General features: G+C 47.3%; 1 protein-coding gene across 1 annotated transcript in view; it reads left to right on the forward strand.

The window, feature by feature from the left end:
* Positions 1–20,162, forward strand: part of SORCS1 (sortilin related VPS10 domain containing receptor 1) — an 807,859-nt gene that overhangs the window by 498,022 nt on the left and 289,675 nt on the right. Inside the window, 1 exon segment of the mRNA XM_075348232.1 lies at positions 14,187–14,251. Coding sequence (XP_075204347.1) covers positions 14,187–14,251 — 65 coding nt within the window.

Here is a 20,162-nt window from a genome sequence, read left to right on the forward strand (position 1 = left end):
CTCGTTGGGTGCCACATCAAGGTCTCCAGGCTACCCCACAATTTTTCTGCATGATACCTGCTGGCCAAGTGTCTGATTGGTGCCATATCTTCATCACCGTGTGTGATACATACCGGGCAGGCACAATATCGGGCCAGATATATCCTACAGTATCTTTCTCTTAGTCCAGGTCGTTGGATCTGTGGTCATCAATTCACATTGGTCTATGACTGTAAACTACCCAAGTATCTCAGCTCAGCGCCTTCTTACGGTGCCTCAATAATGCCGCTATCCTCCATATGACGGTATACACCTCACGCTTACAAATATTGTGCTGGGACGCCGTATCACCATTCATCTGCTGAAACGACCCTATAGCGGCTCTTCTAAAACTTTTCCAAGTGCAGGAATCTTTTTCTCCTGCATCTTGTAGCCTCCCCGGAGCGGGGGTCTCGTAGCCGTTCTGTCAGTTCCCTTTATTTGTAGGACGCTTCGATTACCCCGAGCCGCGCCGTATACATTATGACTGAAGAGTGCGGCTTCTAAGTGAAACGTTCAGCAGAATAATCTCGTTCGGCGCAGAAGATTTATGGTCGCAGATTCGCACCAATGCAGATATTTGCAGAAGATAAATCCCTCAATACAAATAGCAGCTATAATTGAATTACACAGCCATTATCATGTGCGCAGTGGAGAGACGTAATGGCTGTATTTTGACAAGATAATGTTTGCTAAAGTATTTCTGCTCATCCAGTCATCCCGCTGCAGGTACCTGGCAAAACATGCTCTCATTCTGCTTATTTTTATGGGATATTACCTCTGTAGATAGTGTCAGGCACTGCCTAAATGATGGCGGCTTCTGCAGTTTGGGTTTCTCTCTTCAGGTTGAGTTCTGTATAATGCAGAAAGTAGGAAATAAACTTTAAAGGGGTTATACGAGATTAGAAAAACCTGTGTGCTCTTCACAGGACACGGGCTGAGCTGCAATAACAGGGGCAGCCACAGGGACAAGGGTGGCGCTGTTTGTCGGGAAAGCGGTGGAGCATTTTTTTCTGAAATCCTCATTATAGTTTGAAGGTAAAATAAAATTAACACCAACCCTAAATGCTAAAGTAAATGCATCAAGACCACCAAGTCCTGCCCGAGTGACATTCTACATCCACCAGGCATTGCCTTCATACATCTACCCCTCTGTGCTTACCAGCACCAGGCCCTAATATACAGAAATCACCCCACTTACAACAACCATGCTCTGCCCTCCTGAAATCTACGCCAATGAACTAAGTAGGCAATACTATGCTGAGATTACATTATGTCACTGTCTTACTGAAAATACTACTGAACCACCTTCATCAGGCTCCGAAATACTGAAATGTCTCTGCTGTACAACATTCACCAGGCAGTGCCCTATTGAGACTGCACCACTGCACAAAGACCACCATGCATTACCACACTGAGTCTGCCCTCTGTAACAACCTCTGCTATAACAACCTCTGCTGTAACAACCTCTGCTATAACAACCTCTACTGTAACAAACTCCACCATATCAACCTCCGCTATAACAACCTCTGCTGTAACAACTTCCGCTGTAACAACCTCCGCTGTAACAACCTCTGCTGTAACAACCTCTGCTGTAACAACCTCTGCTGTAACAACCTCCACTGTAACAAACTCCACTGTAACAACCTCTGCTGTAACAACCTCTGCTGTAACAACCTCCGCTGTAACAACCTCTGCTGTAACAACCTCTGCAGTAACAACCTCTGCAGTAACAACCTTTGCAGTAACAACCTCTGCTGTAACAACTTCCGCTGTAACAACCTCCGCTGTAACAACCTCTGCTGTAACAACCTCTGCTGTAACAACCTCCACTGTAACAACCTCTGCTGTAACAACCTCTGCTGTAACAACCTCCGCTGTAACAACCTCTGCTGTAACAACCTCTGCAGTAACAACCTCTGCAGTAACAACCTCTGCAGTAACAACCTCTGCTGTAACAACCTCCGCTGTAACAACCTCTGCAGTAACAACCTCTGCTGTAACAACCTCCGCTGTAACAACCTCTGCAGTAACAACCTCTGCTGTAACAACCTCTGCTGTAACAACCTCTGCAGTAACAACCTCTGCAGTAACAACCTCTGCAGTAACAACCTCTGCTGTAACAACCTCTGCTGTAACAACCTCTGCAGTAACAACCTCTGCTGTAACAACCTCTGCTGTAACAACCTCCGCTGTAACAACCTCTGCAGTAACAACCTCTGCTGTAACAACCTCCGCTGTAACAACCTCTGCAGTAACAACCTCCACTGTAACAACCTCTGCTGTAACAAACTCCACTGTAACAACCGTACTGTAAGAACTTCTGTAACAACCTCCTCTGTAACAACCTCCGCTGTAACAAATACTGATGTAACAATGTGCGCTGTAACAACCTCTGCTGTAACAACCTCTGCAGTAACAACCTTCGCAGTAACAACCTCCGCTGTAACAACCTCTGCTGTAACAACCTCCGCTGTAACAACCTCCGCTGTAACAACCTCTGCAGTAACAACCTCTGCAGTAACAACCTCTGCAGTAACAACCTCTGCAGTAACAACCTCTGCAGTAACAACCTCTGCAGTAACAACCTCTGCAGTAACAACCTCTGCAGTAACAACCTCTGCTGTAACAACCTCTGCAGTAACAACCTCTGCAGTAACAACCTCTGCTGTAACAAACTCTCCTGTAACAACCTCCTTTATTACAAACTCTACTGTAACAACCTCTCCTGTAACAAATTGTGCTGTAACAAACTCCACCATACCAACCTCTGCTATAACAACCTCTACTGTAACAAACTCCACTGTAACAACCCCTACTGTAAGAACTTCTGTAACATCCTCCTCTGTAACAAACTCTGCTGTAGCAACCCCCTCTGTAACAACCTCCGCTGTAACAAATACTGATGTAACAATGTGCATTATAACAACCTCCTCTGTGACAACCTCCTCTGTAACAACCTCCTCTATAACAACCTCCTCTGTAACAACTGTGACAACATGGACACTCATGGGTTAAAGTTTCTTAACATTCAGCCAGACGTATTGTTCTTCGATGTATTAACTCATGTTTGCTTACCTATTGTTTCTCCAGACCCTTCCAGCAATCATTGTAATGTAGTTGTGTATTGCTAATGTAATTACCTTAGTAGACATTGTCTAGTCGGTGACTTGCAGACTCCATGTAAATATCCTCAGTCTTTCTACCCACGTCATTTAAATGAACATTATCCATGCAGCTTGAAATTCCTCCAATGGGAGAAGCAATCTTGTCCAACCAATCCGATGAGATCGCAGTGTATCCAAAAGGAAGGCTGTGGCTATAAAAGGGGATTTCTTTAAGTCACCAGGTTGTTGTTGTTGATGGATGTGCATGATCCAGTCTAAGCTCTTAGGAGCTGGCTAGAGGATCAGGATACCTTGTGGCTTCAATCTCGAGACTCCGGTTCCGATTGGAGACCATATCCACAGTCTAGGGATTTCGACTCCGGCTGCCAGGATTATATCATCATACCAGGACTACCTAAGGAAGAAACCCAGGTTGGGACAATTTGGTCACTTGGCTACAGACTTTGCAGACCTCAGCCAACTTCCTAAATCTGGCGTTATTCCAGTCTCGGTGGGTGCCCGCCAAAAGCGGGGTCATGCTGGATTGGAGTAAGTAGCCCTGGAAGCTCTGAAGCATGGACATTCCAAATCCCTGGTGAGCCAGCAGAAGGGTTAGACTCTGTTGCCTGTTACATTTGTGTGTTTTGCTGGTTATGTGTTATGTGCCATTAATATTTTGGGGATTCAATAAAGTCTAATTATTGTGATTCCCTCATCCTGTGTTGTCTGAGTAGTGTTACGCCCACGGTTAAGGAGGCTGGCGTTCAGTTGGGATGAGCCCTGAGCCACGCTATCTTTCTAGAGGCGGCCGGGCCAGCGGACGAGAGCACCCACTGAGCCCCGTGTCTCCACAACAACCTCTGCTGTAACAACCTCCGCTGTAACAACCTCCGCTGTAACAACCTCCGCTGTAACAACCTCCGCTGTAACAACCTCCTTTGTAATAACCTTTGCTGTAACAACTTCTGATGTAACAATGTGCATTATAACAACCTCGGCTGTAACAACCTCTGCAGTAACAATCTCCGCTGTAACAACCTCTGCTGTAACAACCTCTGCTGTAACAACCTCCGCTGTAACAACCTCCGCTGTAACAACCTCTGCAGTAACAACCTCCGCTGTAACAACCTCTGCAGTAACAACCTCTGCTGTAACAAATCTCTGCTGTAACAACCTCTGCAGTAACAATCTCCGCTGTAACAACCTCTGCAGTAACAACCTCTGCTGTAACAACCTCTGCTGTAACAATCTCCGCTGTAACAACCTCTGCTGTAACAACCTCCGCTGTAACAACCTCTGCAGTAACAACCTCTGCAGTAACAATCTCTGCTGTAACAACCTCTGCTGTAACAATCTCCGCTGTAACAACCTCTGCTGTAACAACCTCTGCTGTAACAACCTCTGCAGTAACAACCTCTGCAGTAACAACCTCTGCTGTAAGAATCTCCGCTGTAACAACCTCTGCAGTAACAACCTCTGCAGTAACAACCTCTGCAGTAACAACCTCTGCAGTAACAACCTCTGCTGTAACAACCTCCGCTGTAACAACCTCTGCTGTAACAACCTCTGCAGTAACAACCTCTGCAGTAACAACCTCCGCTGTAACAATCTCCGCTGTAACAACCTCCGCTGTAACAACCTCTGCTGTAACAACCTCTGCTGTAACAACCTCTGCAGTAACAACCTCTGCTGTAACAATCTCCGCTGTAACAACCTCTGCAGTAACAACCTCTGCAGTAACAACCTCTGCTGTAACAATCTCCGCTGTAACAACCTCTGCAGTAACAACCTCTGCAGTAACAACCTCTGCTGTAACAATCTCCGCTGTAACAACCTCTGCAGTAACAACCTCTGCAGTAACAACCTCCGCTGTAACAACCTCCGCTGTAACAACCTCCGCTGTAACAACCTCTGCAGTAACAACCTCCGCTGTAACAATCTCCGCTGTAACAACCTCCGCTGTTACAACCTCCGCTGTTACAACCTCCGCTGTTACAACCTCCGCTGTTACAACCTCTGCTGTTACAACCTCCGCTGTTACAACCTCCGCTGTTACAACCTCCGCTGTTACAACCTCCGCTGTTACAACCTTTGCTGTTACAACCTCCACTGTTACAACCTCCACTGTTGCTGTACCAACCTCCGTCGTACCAACCTCCACTGTACCAACCTCCGCTGTAGTAACCTCCACTGTACAACCACCTCTGTAACATTTCCCGATTCTTTCCATTATAAAACATTTACAAACACACAAGTTGTGATCTTTCTTGCAACAAAATGTCTCATGGCTCAAAGCCAAAGAATTCTTACACTTCAGTCAAGAAAATGATTTCTCCAACAATGAAAGGACTTTGTATTTGGAAGGGATTTTAGTATTTTTTATTGTATTTTGGCCCCCTCCCCTCCTCCCCTCCTCCCCTTACCCCCTTACCCCCTCCCCCTGTTGTTCTATTTGAATATTCCTGTACTTAGTGCCGCAATCAAACACAAATCTGCGGCTCCGCTCGGGATCCTCCGCTCGTGATCCTCCGCTCGTGATCCTCCGCTCGTGATCCTCCGCTCGTGATCCTCCGCTCGTGATCCTCCGCTGGTGATTTTCTCTGTGGGAGATCCTTGTTCTTAGCAAAGTGCACAATCTGCAGCGGAGATAATAGCGACTGTCTTATTAATGACACGTTGCATGGCGTGTCTGCTGCAATTACCAGGACCGGGTCCTGCGACGTCTTCACTGTCATGGAGGATTTCTGCGCGACTTAATGTGATTCATATAAGAAAGCCCAAGAAGCGAGTAACAAGCTGGGATTTGTGGCCACGTTTTGTGATTCCTGACAGCGCTGTCCACGGTGCTGAAATGGGCTGATTATACTATTGCCAGGATTTACACTACACTTATACTTTAGTGGTGACGGCTTCTGTGATAAAACATATCTGTGCCAGGAAGTGTTATCATAGTGACAGCGCGTCTCATTATAAGCCGGCCGCGCTCTCATCTCCTTAACTGAGCAAAAAAATAATCCTGTCTTCTGATTAGATCCACTTGAAACCATATGATAAAACCGCCAGACCGCTGTGCCAGTCAGTGTTATCATAGGGACGCAGGTACAGAATTTTTTTTTTTAAGGTCAGACTACATTTTTTATTCCACTTCAAAATTTTAAGAGAAAACAATGGTTTTGTAACACGCCCGTCCCTGGTCCACTAAGCTTTAACCCTGCGTGCTCCCATGTGACGGCCATCCTAGACCTATAAAGGCTTCCAAGACTAACGCCTAGGTCTTGGTAGTAAGGCTTTTAGTTAGTTTGTGCCCAGGAACCTGGACATCTCCTGTTTGCTTGCGACGTCTAGTACCTCTACAACCGGTCTGCAGCTTCCAGTTCCACAGCTGCCTACTTGCCTGTGGTTTCCATTATCGCCCAACGTGCCCGTAGTCTCCAGGACATCTTTCTGGCTGTCTGCAGCTTCCATTTCCACAGTTACTTACCTGGCTGCAGCCTCCAGGACATCTTTCTGGCTGTCGGTGGCCTCCAGTTCCACAGGTGCCTACTTGCCTGTGGTTTCCAGTATTGCACAACCTACCTTCAGACTCCAGGATGTCTTCCTGCCTGTCTGCAGCTTCTAGTTTCACACCTACCTTCTTTATGAGGTTGTGCAATATTGAAAATGAATCTGTCTCCAAGATGTTTTCCTGGCTTTCTGCAGCTTCCATTTCCATAGTTACCTACCTGCCTGCGGTCTCCAGGACGTTTTACTGGTTGTCTGCGGCTTCCATTGGCACATTTATCTACCTGCCTGTACTTTCCAGTACCACACAACTTGCCTGCAGCCTCCAGGACTTCTTTCTGGCTGTCTGTGGCCTTCAGTTCCACAGTTACTTACCTGCCTGTGGTTTCCAGTATTACACAACCTGCCTGCGGTCTCCAGGACGTTTTACTGGCTGTCTGCAGCTTTCAGTTCCACCGCTACCGCTACCAACCTGCCTGCGATTTCAAGTATCACACAACCTGCCTGCAGTCTCCAGGATGTTTGCCTGGCTATCTGCAGCTGCCATCTCCACAGCTACCTACTTGTCTGCAATTACCAGTATTGCACAACCTGCCTGTGGTCTCCAGGACATTTTCCTTGTTGTCCTTTTCCACCGGAGCCTACTTGCCTGTTGTTTCCAGTATTGCACGTCCTACCTGTGGTTTAAAGGATATCTTCCTGGGTGGCTGTGGCTTCCATTTCCACAATTACCAACCTGCCTGATGTCTCCTGGATATTTTACTGGCTGCCTGCAGCTTCCAGTCCCACATTTACCTTCTTGCCTGCGGCCTCCAGGACGTCTTCCTCGCTGGTTGTCGCTTGCATTTCCACAGTTACTACCTGGCTGCAGTTTCTCATATTGCAACTACCTGTATGTAGTCTCCAGAGCATTTAATTGGCTGTCTACGCCTTCTGGTTCCACATCTACCTACCTGCCTGCAGTTTCCTATATCGCAACTACCTGTCTGTGGTCTCCAGGATACATCTCCTACCTGCCTGCGGTTTCCTGTATCGCAACTACCTGTCTGTGGTCTCCAGGATACATCTCCTACCTGCCTGCGGTTTCCTGTATCGCAACTACCTGTCTGTGGTCTCCAGGATACATCTCCTACCTGCCTGCGGTTTCCTGTATCGCAACTACCTGTCTGTGGTCTCCAGGATACATCTCCTACCTGCCTGCGGTTTCCTGTATCGCAACTACTTGTCTGTGGTCTCCAGGATACATCTCCTACCTGCCTGCGGTTTCCTGTATTGCATCTACCTGTCTGTGGTCTCCAGGATACATCTCCTACCTGCCTCCGGTTTCCTGTATCGTATTTTCTTGTCTATGGTCTCCAGGGGACATCTCCTACCTGCCTCCGGTTTCCTGTATTGTATTTTCCTGTCTATGGTCTCCAGTGGACATCTCCTACCTGCCTCCGGTTTCCTGTATTGTATTTTCCTGTCTATGGTCTCCAGGGGACATCTCCTACCTGCCTCCGGTTTCCTGTATCGCATCTACCTGTCTGTGGTCTCCAGGATACATCTCCTACCTGCCTCCGGTTTCCTGTATCGCATCTACCTGTCTGTGGTCTCCAGGATACATATCCTACCTGCCTGCGGTTTCCTGTATTGCATCTACCTGTCTGTGGTCTCCAGGATACATCTCCTACCTGCCTGCGGTTTCCTGTATCGCATCTACCTGTCTGTGGTCTCCAGGATACATCTACCTGCCTGCGGTTTTCAGGATCTCAACTGTCTGCGTTTGGTTTCCAGTCTTTTTGCTGTCTGTGCCCTGCTTGCTTCCCCAACGCCCGTGGCCCGTGTGCCCATCAGACCTTAGGTTTCGGAGATCCACCTCCTCTAGTGAGCACCTTAACAGAAATTTTGTAAGTTGTTAACAAATGCCGCAGTCGTGGCAGGAGACCTTGACCTTCCTGAGCCTCCATATTACTGATGACACCAGGGGTCAATGTGACCAGAAGATCTAAACTGTGGTCTCTTCAGTAATTGTTACAAAGTATCAGGCAAACTGATGATACATTGTTAGTAGTGGGAGGATGCACAGAGAATAGTTTATCAATGGTGCGGCCACATCCATATAATGGAAACATACCGCACTGCCTACTGACTGCCCCTGGAAGCTTTTAGCCTTAAGGCCCCCTTCACACATCAGTTTTTTGCCATCAGTCACAATTTGTTGAATTTTGAAAAAAACGGATCCGGTGACTGATGCCACTGGATCTGTTTTTTTCTCAATGACTTGTATTAGCGACAGATTGCGACGGATGGCCTCACGTTTCATCCATCGTTTGTCCGTTATTGTCCGTCGTTTGGTAGAATGGAAGCCTATAGGCGCAGGATCCATAGTCATCCGTCAAATGACAAAATCCAGCAACGGATTCCGTTTTTTTAACTGAGCATGCTCCAATTATTATTTAGCCCCCAGCTAGTCGGATCCTTCGCATCAGTTTAGCCACAATCAGCGACGGATTCGTCAAGAAAACGGATTATGACTGATGGCAAAAAACTGATGTGTGAAAGGGGCCTAAGTTGAGTTATCGGCCAAAGCAAGAGGCTGTCCATACACCCTCCAGATTGGGGATTACTGCTCCCCAGGACTGAGTAGGTGCGATGCTAGACACTACAAGCAGTATGAATAGAAGACTAGTCAGACAAGCTGGGATCACAAGCTGGGAGGTAACATATGAGATTGATCGAACAGACAGAGACATGGTCAGGAAGAGGTCCAAGGTCAGAAGCCGAGAAGTAATGTATAGGGTTCAGGGAGCAGACAGACGTGATCAGGAAGAGTTCAGAAGCCAGGAGGTAATATATGAGGTTCAGGGAGCAGACATAGAAGTGGTCAGGAATATGTCCGAGGTCAGAAGCCAGGAGGTAATGAATGAGGTTCATGGAGCAGACAGAGAAGTGGTTAGGAATATGTCCGAGGTCAGAAGTCAGGAGGTAACGTATAAGGTTCAGGGAGCAGACAGAGACGTGGTCAGGAAGAGGTCTGCGGTCAGAAGCCAGGAAGCAACGTATAAGGTTCAGGGAGCAGACAGAGACGTGGTCAGGAAGAGGTCTGAGGTCACAAGCCAGGAAGTAACGTATAAGGCTCAGGGAGCAGAGAGAGACGTGGTCAGGAAGAGGTCCGAGGTCAGAATCCAAGATCATAACACTTACATCAGACAGGAGCCAAGTGCACCCTGAGCAAACAGGAAGTATGACTGGCGAAGCTCAGACAGAGCAAGCCCAGTAAAGAAACAGAGCAATCACCAGGAACGAGGCGCATCTGTGAAGGCACCTCACAAAACCTGTGTGGACCTTAGTGCTGAAACACAACCTGTCAGCAAGTGCACAAGACACATAGCAGAGCATTTTGAAAAGCAAAATGCTCCGCACAGCGGAACCGTGACAATAGGGTTGCCATTGCATCATTGACACATGCCAGGATCATGGGGCTTAGAGGGCCCTTAGTGATCCATAGAAACATTCTCAAGCCCAATGTAGCCTATGTGGCCCCCTGCCGTCTACTTGATATGGCTATAATCTGAATAATGGCCAATATTGTTCCTTCTTTCCCCAATTTTCGGATGAGTTAATAGCATCTCAAGGAGAAATTGTAATTTTCTCCAATTTTCCGAATGACCTTTTAGCATTTTGTAAGCTTGTAGTGAGCAGCTTTCAGCATCCAGATGAATCAGCACCAGTTCCTGTGTCCTGGGGATCGGAGTCGGCGCTGCCCAGCTGTGCAATACCAGGGCCAGCTGGATCCTTCTACGGAGGATAGAAGCAGCTGCGGCTCCTTCTGCACGCGCCAAATAGCATCGCACACAGCTCGCGCCTCGCACCGTCTCAATAGCCCGGATCGGAGTCCTGCGCCTGGTGCAGATCTGGACGGGCTCATCCCGGAGCACCCAGCACGGATCTCTGTCCTCACTCCTCTGGGTGTTGTATGACATCTCCTCCGGGCTGCAATATTAATCACACCCTATGCTGATTTATGGATGTGTAATCCAGACAGATGTGGCCACATACAAGACACTGGGAATGCAAGACAGATTTGTTTTTCTTTTTTTCATTTCACTTTATATTTTTATTTTTTTGGGTCATTTAAAGGGATTGATGAAGTGCATGTTGCAAAAGTATTAGAACCTCCCTACACGATCACCATGCACAGGATTGTAGTATAAATGAAAAACAATGTAATAATGTTATCTGCAGGTCCAACCCCTGGGATCAGTTCCCTGCAGCCAGCGGAGACGGGTATGTTTTTTGGCTCTGGGCAGTCGGCCTCGCACTCTTACATCTTGGTATAGCTGTGCTGTATAGTAAGGGGCCAGACGGCCGAGGATTCTGAGCCGGGATGTGAAATTGATGGATTTCATTGCATGGGGAAGAAATTGGTTTGAAATGAGAATCCACTAAATTGGATTAGAAGCTTTTAGTGCGCAAAAAAGCCATCTAACCCAAAAGATGGTGCTCGGAAGATGTGAAGATATCTTTAGTATTGTTTTTAAGTGTTTTTTGGGGGAGTCCTTGATCATTATGGCGCATGCTGCCCCTTGTCACACTGCATTTCTGGCTGTGAGGTGAATCAGCAATCCTGCAAAATCACAGATTGCTTGGCTCCTATGCTACAGGGCTGCTCCACCAGCCTTCATTCCTCACCCGTCCTTCTTCGATCCAGGTTATTAGCCTCTCTCCACATATCCCAGCAAGTCACTGATCCTATATATGTGCAGTTGTGCCATTATTGGGCCTCTGTATGATAGATATGGCAGAAGGAAGCAACTGTTTTTCCAGGATAACCTTGTATGGGGCTTGATTTATACGTCCTTCGCAAAATTTTCTTTTTTTTTTTGGCCCAACACCTGGTTAGATAGAGACCTGGAGAGGCGTACAAGCCACGGTGTCTTGCATCCACTATGTGTGGTGTCTTTTCTTAACCCTTTATTGGAGATTCTTAACAGCCGGGTCAAACTTGGCCTGACATTAAGAATCTCGGACTTAATACCAGCTGGTAAAGCAAAGCTGGTATTAACCCTTTATTACCCAGCGTACCATCCGGCACCAGGGCTGCTGGAAGAGTTGGATACACCACCAGAAGATGACGTATGAATCAAGTCGCATTCAAGGTTATCCTAGAAAAACAGTTGCTTCCTTCTGCTCAGGCAATGTTCCCCAACTCTGAGGACTGTTTTTTCCAGCAGGACAATGCGCCATGCCACACAGCTAGGTCAATCAATGTGTGGATGAAGGACCACCATATCAAAACCCTGTCATGGCCAGCCCAATCTCCAGACCTGAACTCCATTGAAAACCTCTGGAATGTAATCAATAGGAAGATGGATAGTCACAAGCCATCAAACAAAGAAGAACTGCTTACATTTTTATATGCCAGCCGTGTACAGCAGGCAGAAACAGGCTGCCCCCAACCACCCAGCTGCCTATTTGTACCCCGCAGGGAACCAAAAATATAAAGAAGCCCTTTTTTTAATTATTTCAGGAATTTCATGAAATAATTAAAAAAAGTTATGTGGACTTCGCCCAATTTTTGTGTCCAGCCAGGTACAACTAGGCAGCTGTTGACTGGAATCCACAGCGCAGGGTGGCTCAAGCTTTCTGGGCCCCCCCGCTGAAAATTGCAGTCCTCAGCCTCCCCAGAAAATGGTGCTTTCATAGAAGCGCTATCATCTGGTGCTGTATCCAACTCTTCCATCAGCCCTGGTGCCGGGTGGCACGCTGGGTAATAAGAGGGTTATACCAGCTTTGTTTTACAAGCTGTTATTAAGCCCGAGATTCCTAATGTCAGGCCAAGTTTGACCTGGCCATTAAGGATCTCCAATGAAGGGTTAAAAAAAAAAAGACACCACACAGGGAAAAAATAATTTATTAGAAATAAATACACATACACACTTAGGGACTCCATCTTTATTACTCCCTCTCACCCCTCCACAATCCTGGTCTTCTGTCTTCTTCAACCGATTCAGCTCTACTATATCAGAAAGCACGGGGGGAGGAAGAATGCTTCTGCTCCCCGTGCTGTCTAATCACTCAATGAGTCAGCAGAGACTGTGGGTTGGTAAGCGGTGACGTCACCGCTGCCACCATTGCCATAGTAATCTAATGAGCGGGTTACTATAGCAACGGTGATCTCCGATCACCTGATTCCCGGCACATGAGCCGGTGAATAGCGGCGCCGGTAAACAGGGAGTTAACTCCTGTGGATCAGAGTGATGACCACAGTGCCATAAGGTCTTATATGGACCTGATGACGCTGTGCGGCCAGCCAATCACTGTAATGCCCCAACTAACATGGCTGTGGCATTACAGTGTTTGGAAGCCAATCCCTGCATGTGGGCTGACTCTGTAAAGAGCGGCAACATGCAGGGAGGGGGAGACGAGCATGTGCCCGAGCATCTCGCCGGTACTCGAGAGTACTGAGATCCTCGGGCGAGCACCGAGTACCGGTGAGCATGCTCGCCCATCCCTAGCTATTACACCTGGCACATGTATGTGACATTAGTGCTGACACTGGTGGATGGCAGACGCACGGAGGATCGCGTGTTGGATGTAGAGAATGTGTGGAAGTGAGTGAACGGGGAACCCATTGCCGGATTGGCAAATTTACTTTAAAAAGTTGTATAAAAGTGGATTACAAGGTGCACGGTTGCAAACAAAAGTCCCGTAAAACTTCTGTAAATGTATTTATATAAACCCGATGACCGCTGGCTGCGTGTGGAGCCTGCGGAGGACGGTATAATGAATGCACGGAGATGTGTATATAATGCAGGCTGCGGGTTTACACTTGGCTTCAGTCGTTCGAATGGTTTCCACTAGTCAGATGATAATGCCGGCTGGTGAGGCACTCGAGGGATCTTCCCGCTGCCAAGAGAAGTCGTTCTGTTCGGATGCCGAAATACATCTGTAATCTTGTCTTTTGTGATCAACAATGGGCATGCGAGTCTGACGAGTTCCTTATTATTTATTGTGTATCTCCAACCTCAGTGGGGACCGAGCCTGAGAAAGAACAAAGCTGGATGCTGCGCCGCACCGGGCAGAACTGCCAGAACTGCATTTTTAAAGAACTTGCAACTCACAGACTAAGTGCAGATTTACCGAGGCGGGGGAGGGGAGAATTGGGTCATAAGAAATAAGAATCAAGATGTAAATTGTGTGCTCAGTACGAGGGGAAAAAAAAAAGAAAGAAACCCTCATCAAAGTGCGGGAGAGAAGAGCGGACTCGGTACAACGTGCTAACTGCGCCGAGGAGGTTTGAAGATTGATGCTCATTATATTATCAAGCGATATTCGAGAATTATAATACAATAAAACAATGTAACCGCGACTAAATGAAAAGTTATAGAAGTCTGGAGGGTTTCCAGCTGTGGGGGAGGGGAGCGGAGAGGTCGGCGTCCTCAGAAACTGACGTTACGGCGCCTTTCTCTACAGAAGGCAAAAATCTAGGCGAAAGTAGCGGAAAATACAGCATCTACCGGGACGTCCTGGTCTGGTCTTCATTGACTTTTCTTTGTTTTTCTTTTCTGCCTTTAGGACTGTGACGGTGTCAAACAGAGACGCTGACCTCGTCCACTTAGAGACCAAGACTCCAGAAGGACGTAAGTGACGGCGGCCTTCATCATGTATAACGTGTACTGTATATTACTGTACTGTGTCCTGCATGACCCGCTAACCAGACTAACTCATACTGCTAACCCTCACTCTACTAACCCTCAACCTACTAATAACCCTAAACAATACCCGACCAACCACCACCCTGCTAACCAGAACTCCTAGCCCTACTGGTCCTCACCATTCTCACCAGTAATCCCACTGATCCCGGCCTTCTAACCTTACCAGCCCTCCCCCTACTCAGCCTCAATCTACTAACCCTCAACCTACTAATAACCCTAAACAATACCTGACCAACCACCACCCTGCTAACCAGAACTCCTAGCCCTACTGGTCCTCACCATTCTCACCAGTAATCCCACTGATCTCGGCCTTCTAACTACCAGCCCTCCCCCTACTAACCCTCACTCTACTAACCCTCAAACTACTAATAACCATAAACAATACCCGACCAACCACCACCCTGCTAACCAAAACTCCTACCCCTACTGGTCCTCACCATTCTCACCAGTAATCCCACTGATCACTGCCTTCTAACCTTACCAGCCCTCCCCCTACTAACCCTCAATCTACTAACCCTCAACCTACTAATAACCCTAAACAATACCCGACCAACCCAAAGACTGCTAACCAGAACTCCTAGCCCTACTGGTCCTCACCATTCTCACCAGTAATCCCACTGATCCCGGCCTTCTAACCTTACCAGCCCTCCCCTACTAGCCCTCAACCTACTAACCCTCAACCTACAAATAACCCTAAACAATACCTGACCAACCACCACCCTGCTAACCAGAACTCCTAGCCCTACTGGTCCCCGCCATTCTAAGCAGTAACCCCACTTATCCCGGCCTTCTAACCTTACCAGCCATCCCCCTACTAGCCCTCAATCTACTAACCCTCAACCTACTAATAACCCTAAACAATACCTGACCAACCACCAGCCTGCTAAAGAGAATTCCTAGCCCTACTGGTCCCCGCCATTCTAAGCAGTAACCCCACTTATCCCGGCCTTCTAACCTTACCAGCCATCCCCCTACTAGCCCTCAATCTACTAACCCTCAACCTACTAATAACCCTCAAGAATACCCGACCAACCCCCACCCTGCTAACCAAAACTCCTACCCCTACTGGTCCTCACCATTCTCACCAATAATCCCACTGATCCCGGCCTTCTAACCTTACCAGCCCTTCCCCTAATAACCCTAAACAATACCCGACCAACCACCACCCTGCTAACCAGAACTCATTGCCCTACTAACCCTACCATTCTCACCAGTAATCCCACCGATCCCAGCCTTCTACCCTTACCAGCCCTCCCCCTACTAACCCTCCCCCTACTAACCCTCAACCTACTAATAACCCTAAACAATACCCGACCAGCCACCACCCTGCTAACAAGAACTCCTAGCCCTACTGGTCCCCACCATTCTAAGCAGTAATCTCAAAGATCCCGGCCTTCTAACCTTACCAGCCCTCCCCCTAATAACACTCAACCTAGTAACCCTCAACCTACTAATAACCCTAAACAATACCCGACCAACCCAAAACCTGCTAACCACAACTCCTAGCCCTACTGGTCCCCACCAACCCAAAGACTGGTAACCAGAACGCCCAGCTCTAGTGGTCCTCACCATTCTCACCAGTAATCCTACTGATCCCGGCCTTCTAACCTTACCAGCCCTCCCCTATTCAGCCTCACTCTATTAACCCTCAACCTTCTAATCCTAATAACCCTAAACAATATCTGACCAACCCCCACCCTGCTAACCAGAACTCCTAGCTCTACTGGTCCCCACCATTTTAACCAGTAATCCCTCGAATCCCAGTCTTTTAACATTGCCAGCCCTTGACTCTACTAACCTTCAACATAGTCATCCTAATATTATGTCACAGGTGCATCACGGGTGACAGACAGTCATGTGGTTTCCGGCCATAGAAGGTCACAGCATTTGACTGCAAAGAATGCTCGCTGACTTTCCATTGTTCCTGCTGTCAGTATTCATTGGTATAGGTAGCTTTCCTGCTGGATTCATCTCTCCCCCTTTTGGACCCAGCAGGAGCACGACTTCCACCCAGCTGCTGATCATAAGCATTATCTTGATGCTTAAATACCCCTTCCTTTCTTGGACTGGTGCTGGTGATATTTTCAGTTAATAAAAGCTTTGGTTGCAAGCAGGCGGCTTGTACTGTATTGTTGCTGTAAAATTCTCTGAACGTCTACCTGAGTATCTGTGGATAAGTAGTTCATGCTTTTCCCCATGTGTCCTCCTTGTGTGTTCTATAGTGCTTAGTGGAGTTGACGAAGAGCTCATCCCATCCGTTCCCTATTTAGGGTCCAGCACTAGGGATACCTAGGGTCAGGTATCCGGCTCGGGGCATCGGTGTGGAAACTATCTAGGGTGGTGAGGGACTCCTGGACCAGCGGTAGGTTTGGTCAGGTTTCACCATCTTCCCTTTCCCTAGACACAGGGTTTCCCTTCCCATTCGCCGTTCGCTTGGTACTTCCCCGTACCTGGTGTGACATAACCCTAAACAATACCAGACCAACCTCACCCTGCTAACCAAAACTCCTGTTCCTACTTGTCCTCACCATCCTAACCAGTAATCCCACTAATCCCAGCCTTCTATCCTTACCAACCCTCCCCCTGTTAACCCTCACTCTACTAACTTGAACCCACTAACCATACTACCCCTCACCCAGATGACCCCTAACCCATCAACCTTGCTACTCCCCAAGATTCAAACCACTAATCTTCTGACCCTACAGTACAATCTTTAGTCTACTAACCCTACCAATCCCCATTTTACCAATAATTATCGCACTAAGTTTAACCTGTTAACCCTACTTAACCACTCGTGTTCACCATTCACTATTACCACTATTTTTCACCCTAGTATCCTTTTAACTCTAATCTCAGATAATGTTCACCATTCAAACCAGTAATGAATAAGCTTAGCCCACCATGCAAATCTTAACCTACCTACCCTACTAACTGCACTTTACTAATCCTTAACCTAATCCCACTAACCCAAGCTGCAATCCGTTCCAGCCCTCCCTTTACTAACCCAACCTCAACCCATTAACCATACTCATGCCCCTACCTCAACCAACTAACCCTAACTCACAGACCTCACTATTCCTCACCATTGAAACCATTAATCCTACTAGCCCTTATCTTATTATCTCTAACCCACTAAGACTACCAACCCTCACTCAACTAATCCTAACCCAATAACCCTACTGACCCTGAACCTAGAAACTCTATCCCACTAATTTTCACCATTCAATTTAGTAGTCTGAATAACCCAATCCCACAAACCTTATCAGCCAACGCTCCCCAAACCTTAACCCATTAACCCCACTAACCACACCTTCCTCATCCCAATCCCATCCCTCTACTAACTCAACTGTCTAGCCCTACTAATCCTCACCATTCCAACCATTAATCTTGACTCTCGATCATCCTAATACAACCAATTTAATACATTTTTTTTGCAACAGATAAAAATATGGTTTTGACTTTTCGAGCTTCAGAACTAGTTTTAGTTTCTTATGGTCTCTATAACAAGTCTATATTGTAGGACCACCCTACTCTTTAATCCTGGGGTATTACTTTGTGTACCCAAATGGTTGACAAATCAGAATTTGGATGTGCAAATTGGAGAAGCTTAAATAAGTCTAGTCCAACCATAACATTCAGGTGTGGATGGGAGTATCTCCGCGCCCCAGCTCCTGAGATATCGGGGGCTGTTTGCGGTTTTCAGGATCCTTCTGTGCTTGTGTTTTAGCTTTCAGGGAAGCGAATGCAACGATTTGTGGCATGTAATACTCATTTATAGGACGTGTTGTTGCATAAGTCCTGACCCTGATTGAGGCTTGTCTTTTAGGACAATTGTGTGTAAATTGGGACAGTTGGGGGAAATGGTCTACAGGCCGCCAAGTTCTCATACACATTAGATGGCTGTCGGTAGATTCGGTGGATTGATCAGCCGTTTCCATACAGAGGAACCATCATTTGGCCGACACTCTTTTGTTCTCTATGAGAAATCTGCCCGTTCATATATCGTCCGGTAGCTTATCTCCAGTAAATCATTATGATCAGCCGTCTCCACCGCCCCTGCCGTACACAGGAACCATCATTTGGCCAATGCTCCTCTGTTCCCTTCGAGAAATTTGCCATTTCACAAGTTGGTCGGTGGTTTATCTCCAGGAAGTCACCATGATCGTCAGTCTGAACTTAGACATGCGTGATGGACCATCACTCAGCTGCTGCCCCCACAATAGATTCAGCCGATATTACCCTTATTTGTATGGGGGGCCCTTAAGACCCTTTGTCTTAGGTAGGAGGGATAGTAAGGACACCCATTATATTTTTGCCCCCCCCCCCCCATCCATATAGTTCGTTGTGTGCCATAAATGATAGGTGTCATGTGGTGTTCAGCGTTGCACTCTCTGGGTGTCATGGTGGCGTTGGACTCTGTTTACACTGCAGAGTCTGACAAACTGCCTTGGATTTTTTAGTTGCACAGCCTGTCATGGGCGTTGGCTGGTTCTGGCTTCACAACTGTCCAGTACAGCGAGAGTTAATCCCTGTTGGCTTGTGATCATGTGCTGGAAGCTCAGGCTGCTGATTACCATCCTCAGCCACCTTCACCCTTTATAAGCTTCTGGATTCTGGGACTGAGTGCCGGATATAGCTTCTGCTTCCTGGTTCCTGTGGTTTTCCTTTTCTATGGTGATCTTCACGTTGCGGTCCTGCCTGGTGTGCAAGTTCTCCAGTAGTGCATTTATTTCCTACCCCTTTTGCTTTGCTCCTCAGTTCACTTACTGTCCCCCCTTTGTGTTTGAGTGCAGTGTGCATGAGTTTTCATTTACCCTTGTCTGTGACTATTTGTGGGGTTTTGGTAACTGGGTTTCCAGTCCGCTCCCTGGGTGGCGGGGAAGTAGTATCAGGGCTCGGATATGAGATAGGGCTATGTTGGAGGCTCGAACCTGGCTACCATCAAGTCTACCTTCGAAATAAGGGACAGCACAGGGGCCCCAGCTTTAGGGTGAGCCCCTGTTCCATCCGTGCACCCCCTTGACAATAGGACTATATAATCTCTGCAGGGCAACATTGTGTTATCTGTTGGGCAGTGTCAGGGGGTCCGAGGCAGGACACATACATGCTCCATCCCCTGCCAACTATGAAGAAACACAATGTATCACTTTGTCTGGAAAGTCTCTTTTAACTCCTGTATCATTTTGAATTTGCTGATTATTTTCCGTGTTCTAGAGGCTTTTTATATGAGTCGTCCTCCTCAACCTGCAAACCCCGCAGCTCACCCTCCACAGGCACGCGGCACGCACCGTCTTGTGTCTGATGGGGCCGGCCGAGTGCAGGGGAAAGTTTCTATACAGATGAATTCTTATCTTTTTCATGATAATCTGCAGCATTTGAAATCATTTCTATGACTCTTTATAGAAGCATTTTCCTTCTCGGAGGTAAATTTAGGACTCTCCGCTCTTATACAGCTTAATTCCAGCTCTAGATCTGCTCATATTAAATTCAGTTACATATAAATAAATGCAAAAAGATCCAAGTTCAGAGCCGAGGGCCCTCACACAAGGCAAGGGAGGCAGAGATTTCATGGACTCCATTATGGTCATTGTGTCTGTGAATTTTCTGAACCTGTGGTTCTTTTCCTAAAGAAATTCAAAAGAGAAATCCAAGAAAAAAACAACAAAAACCGAAAAGTTCTGGTGTGACTGCAGTGAACTCAGATATATCCTGTCACGCTGTGACTATCGGGGTTCCAAAAGGTATAAGGGAATCCCCAGCAAGCGCCCCAACAAAACAGGGTACATTGCGAACACGATGCAACGGTGAGCCATGGTGCTAGGGAGATGGGACTAGG

This window comes from Anomaloglossus baeobatrachus, chromosome 5, assembly GCF_048569485.1.
Source record: "Anomaloglossus baeobatrachus isolate aAnoBae1 chromosome 5, aAnoBae1.hap1, whole genome shotgun sequence".
Taxonomy (NCBI): Eukaryota; Metazoa; Chordata; class Amphibia; order Anura; family Aromobatidae; genus Anomaloglossus; species Anomaloglossus baeobatrachus.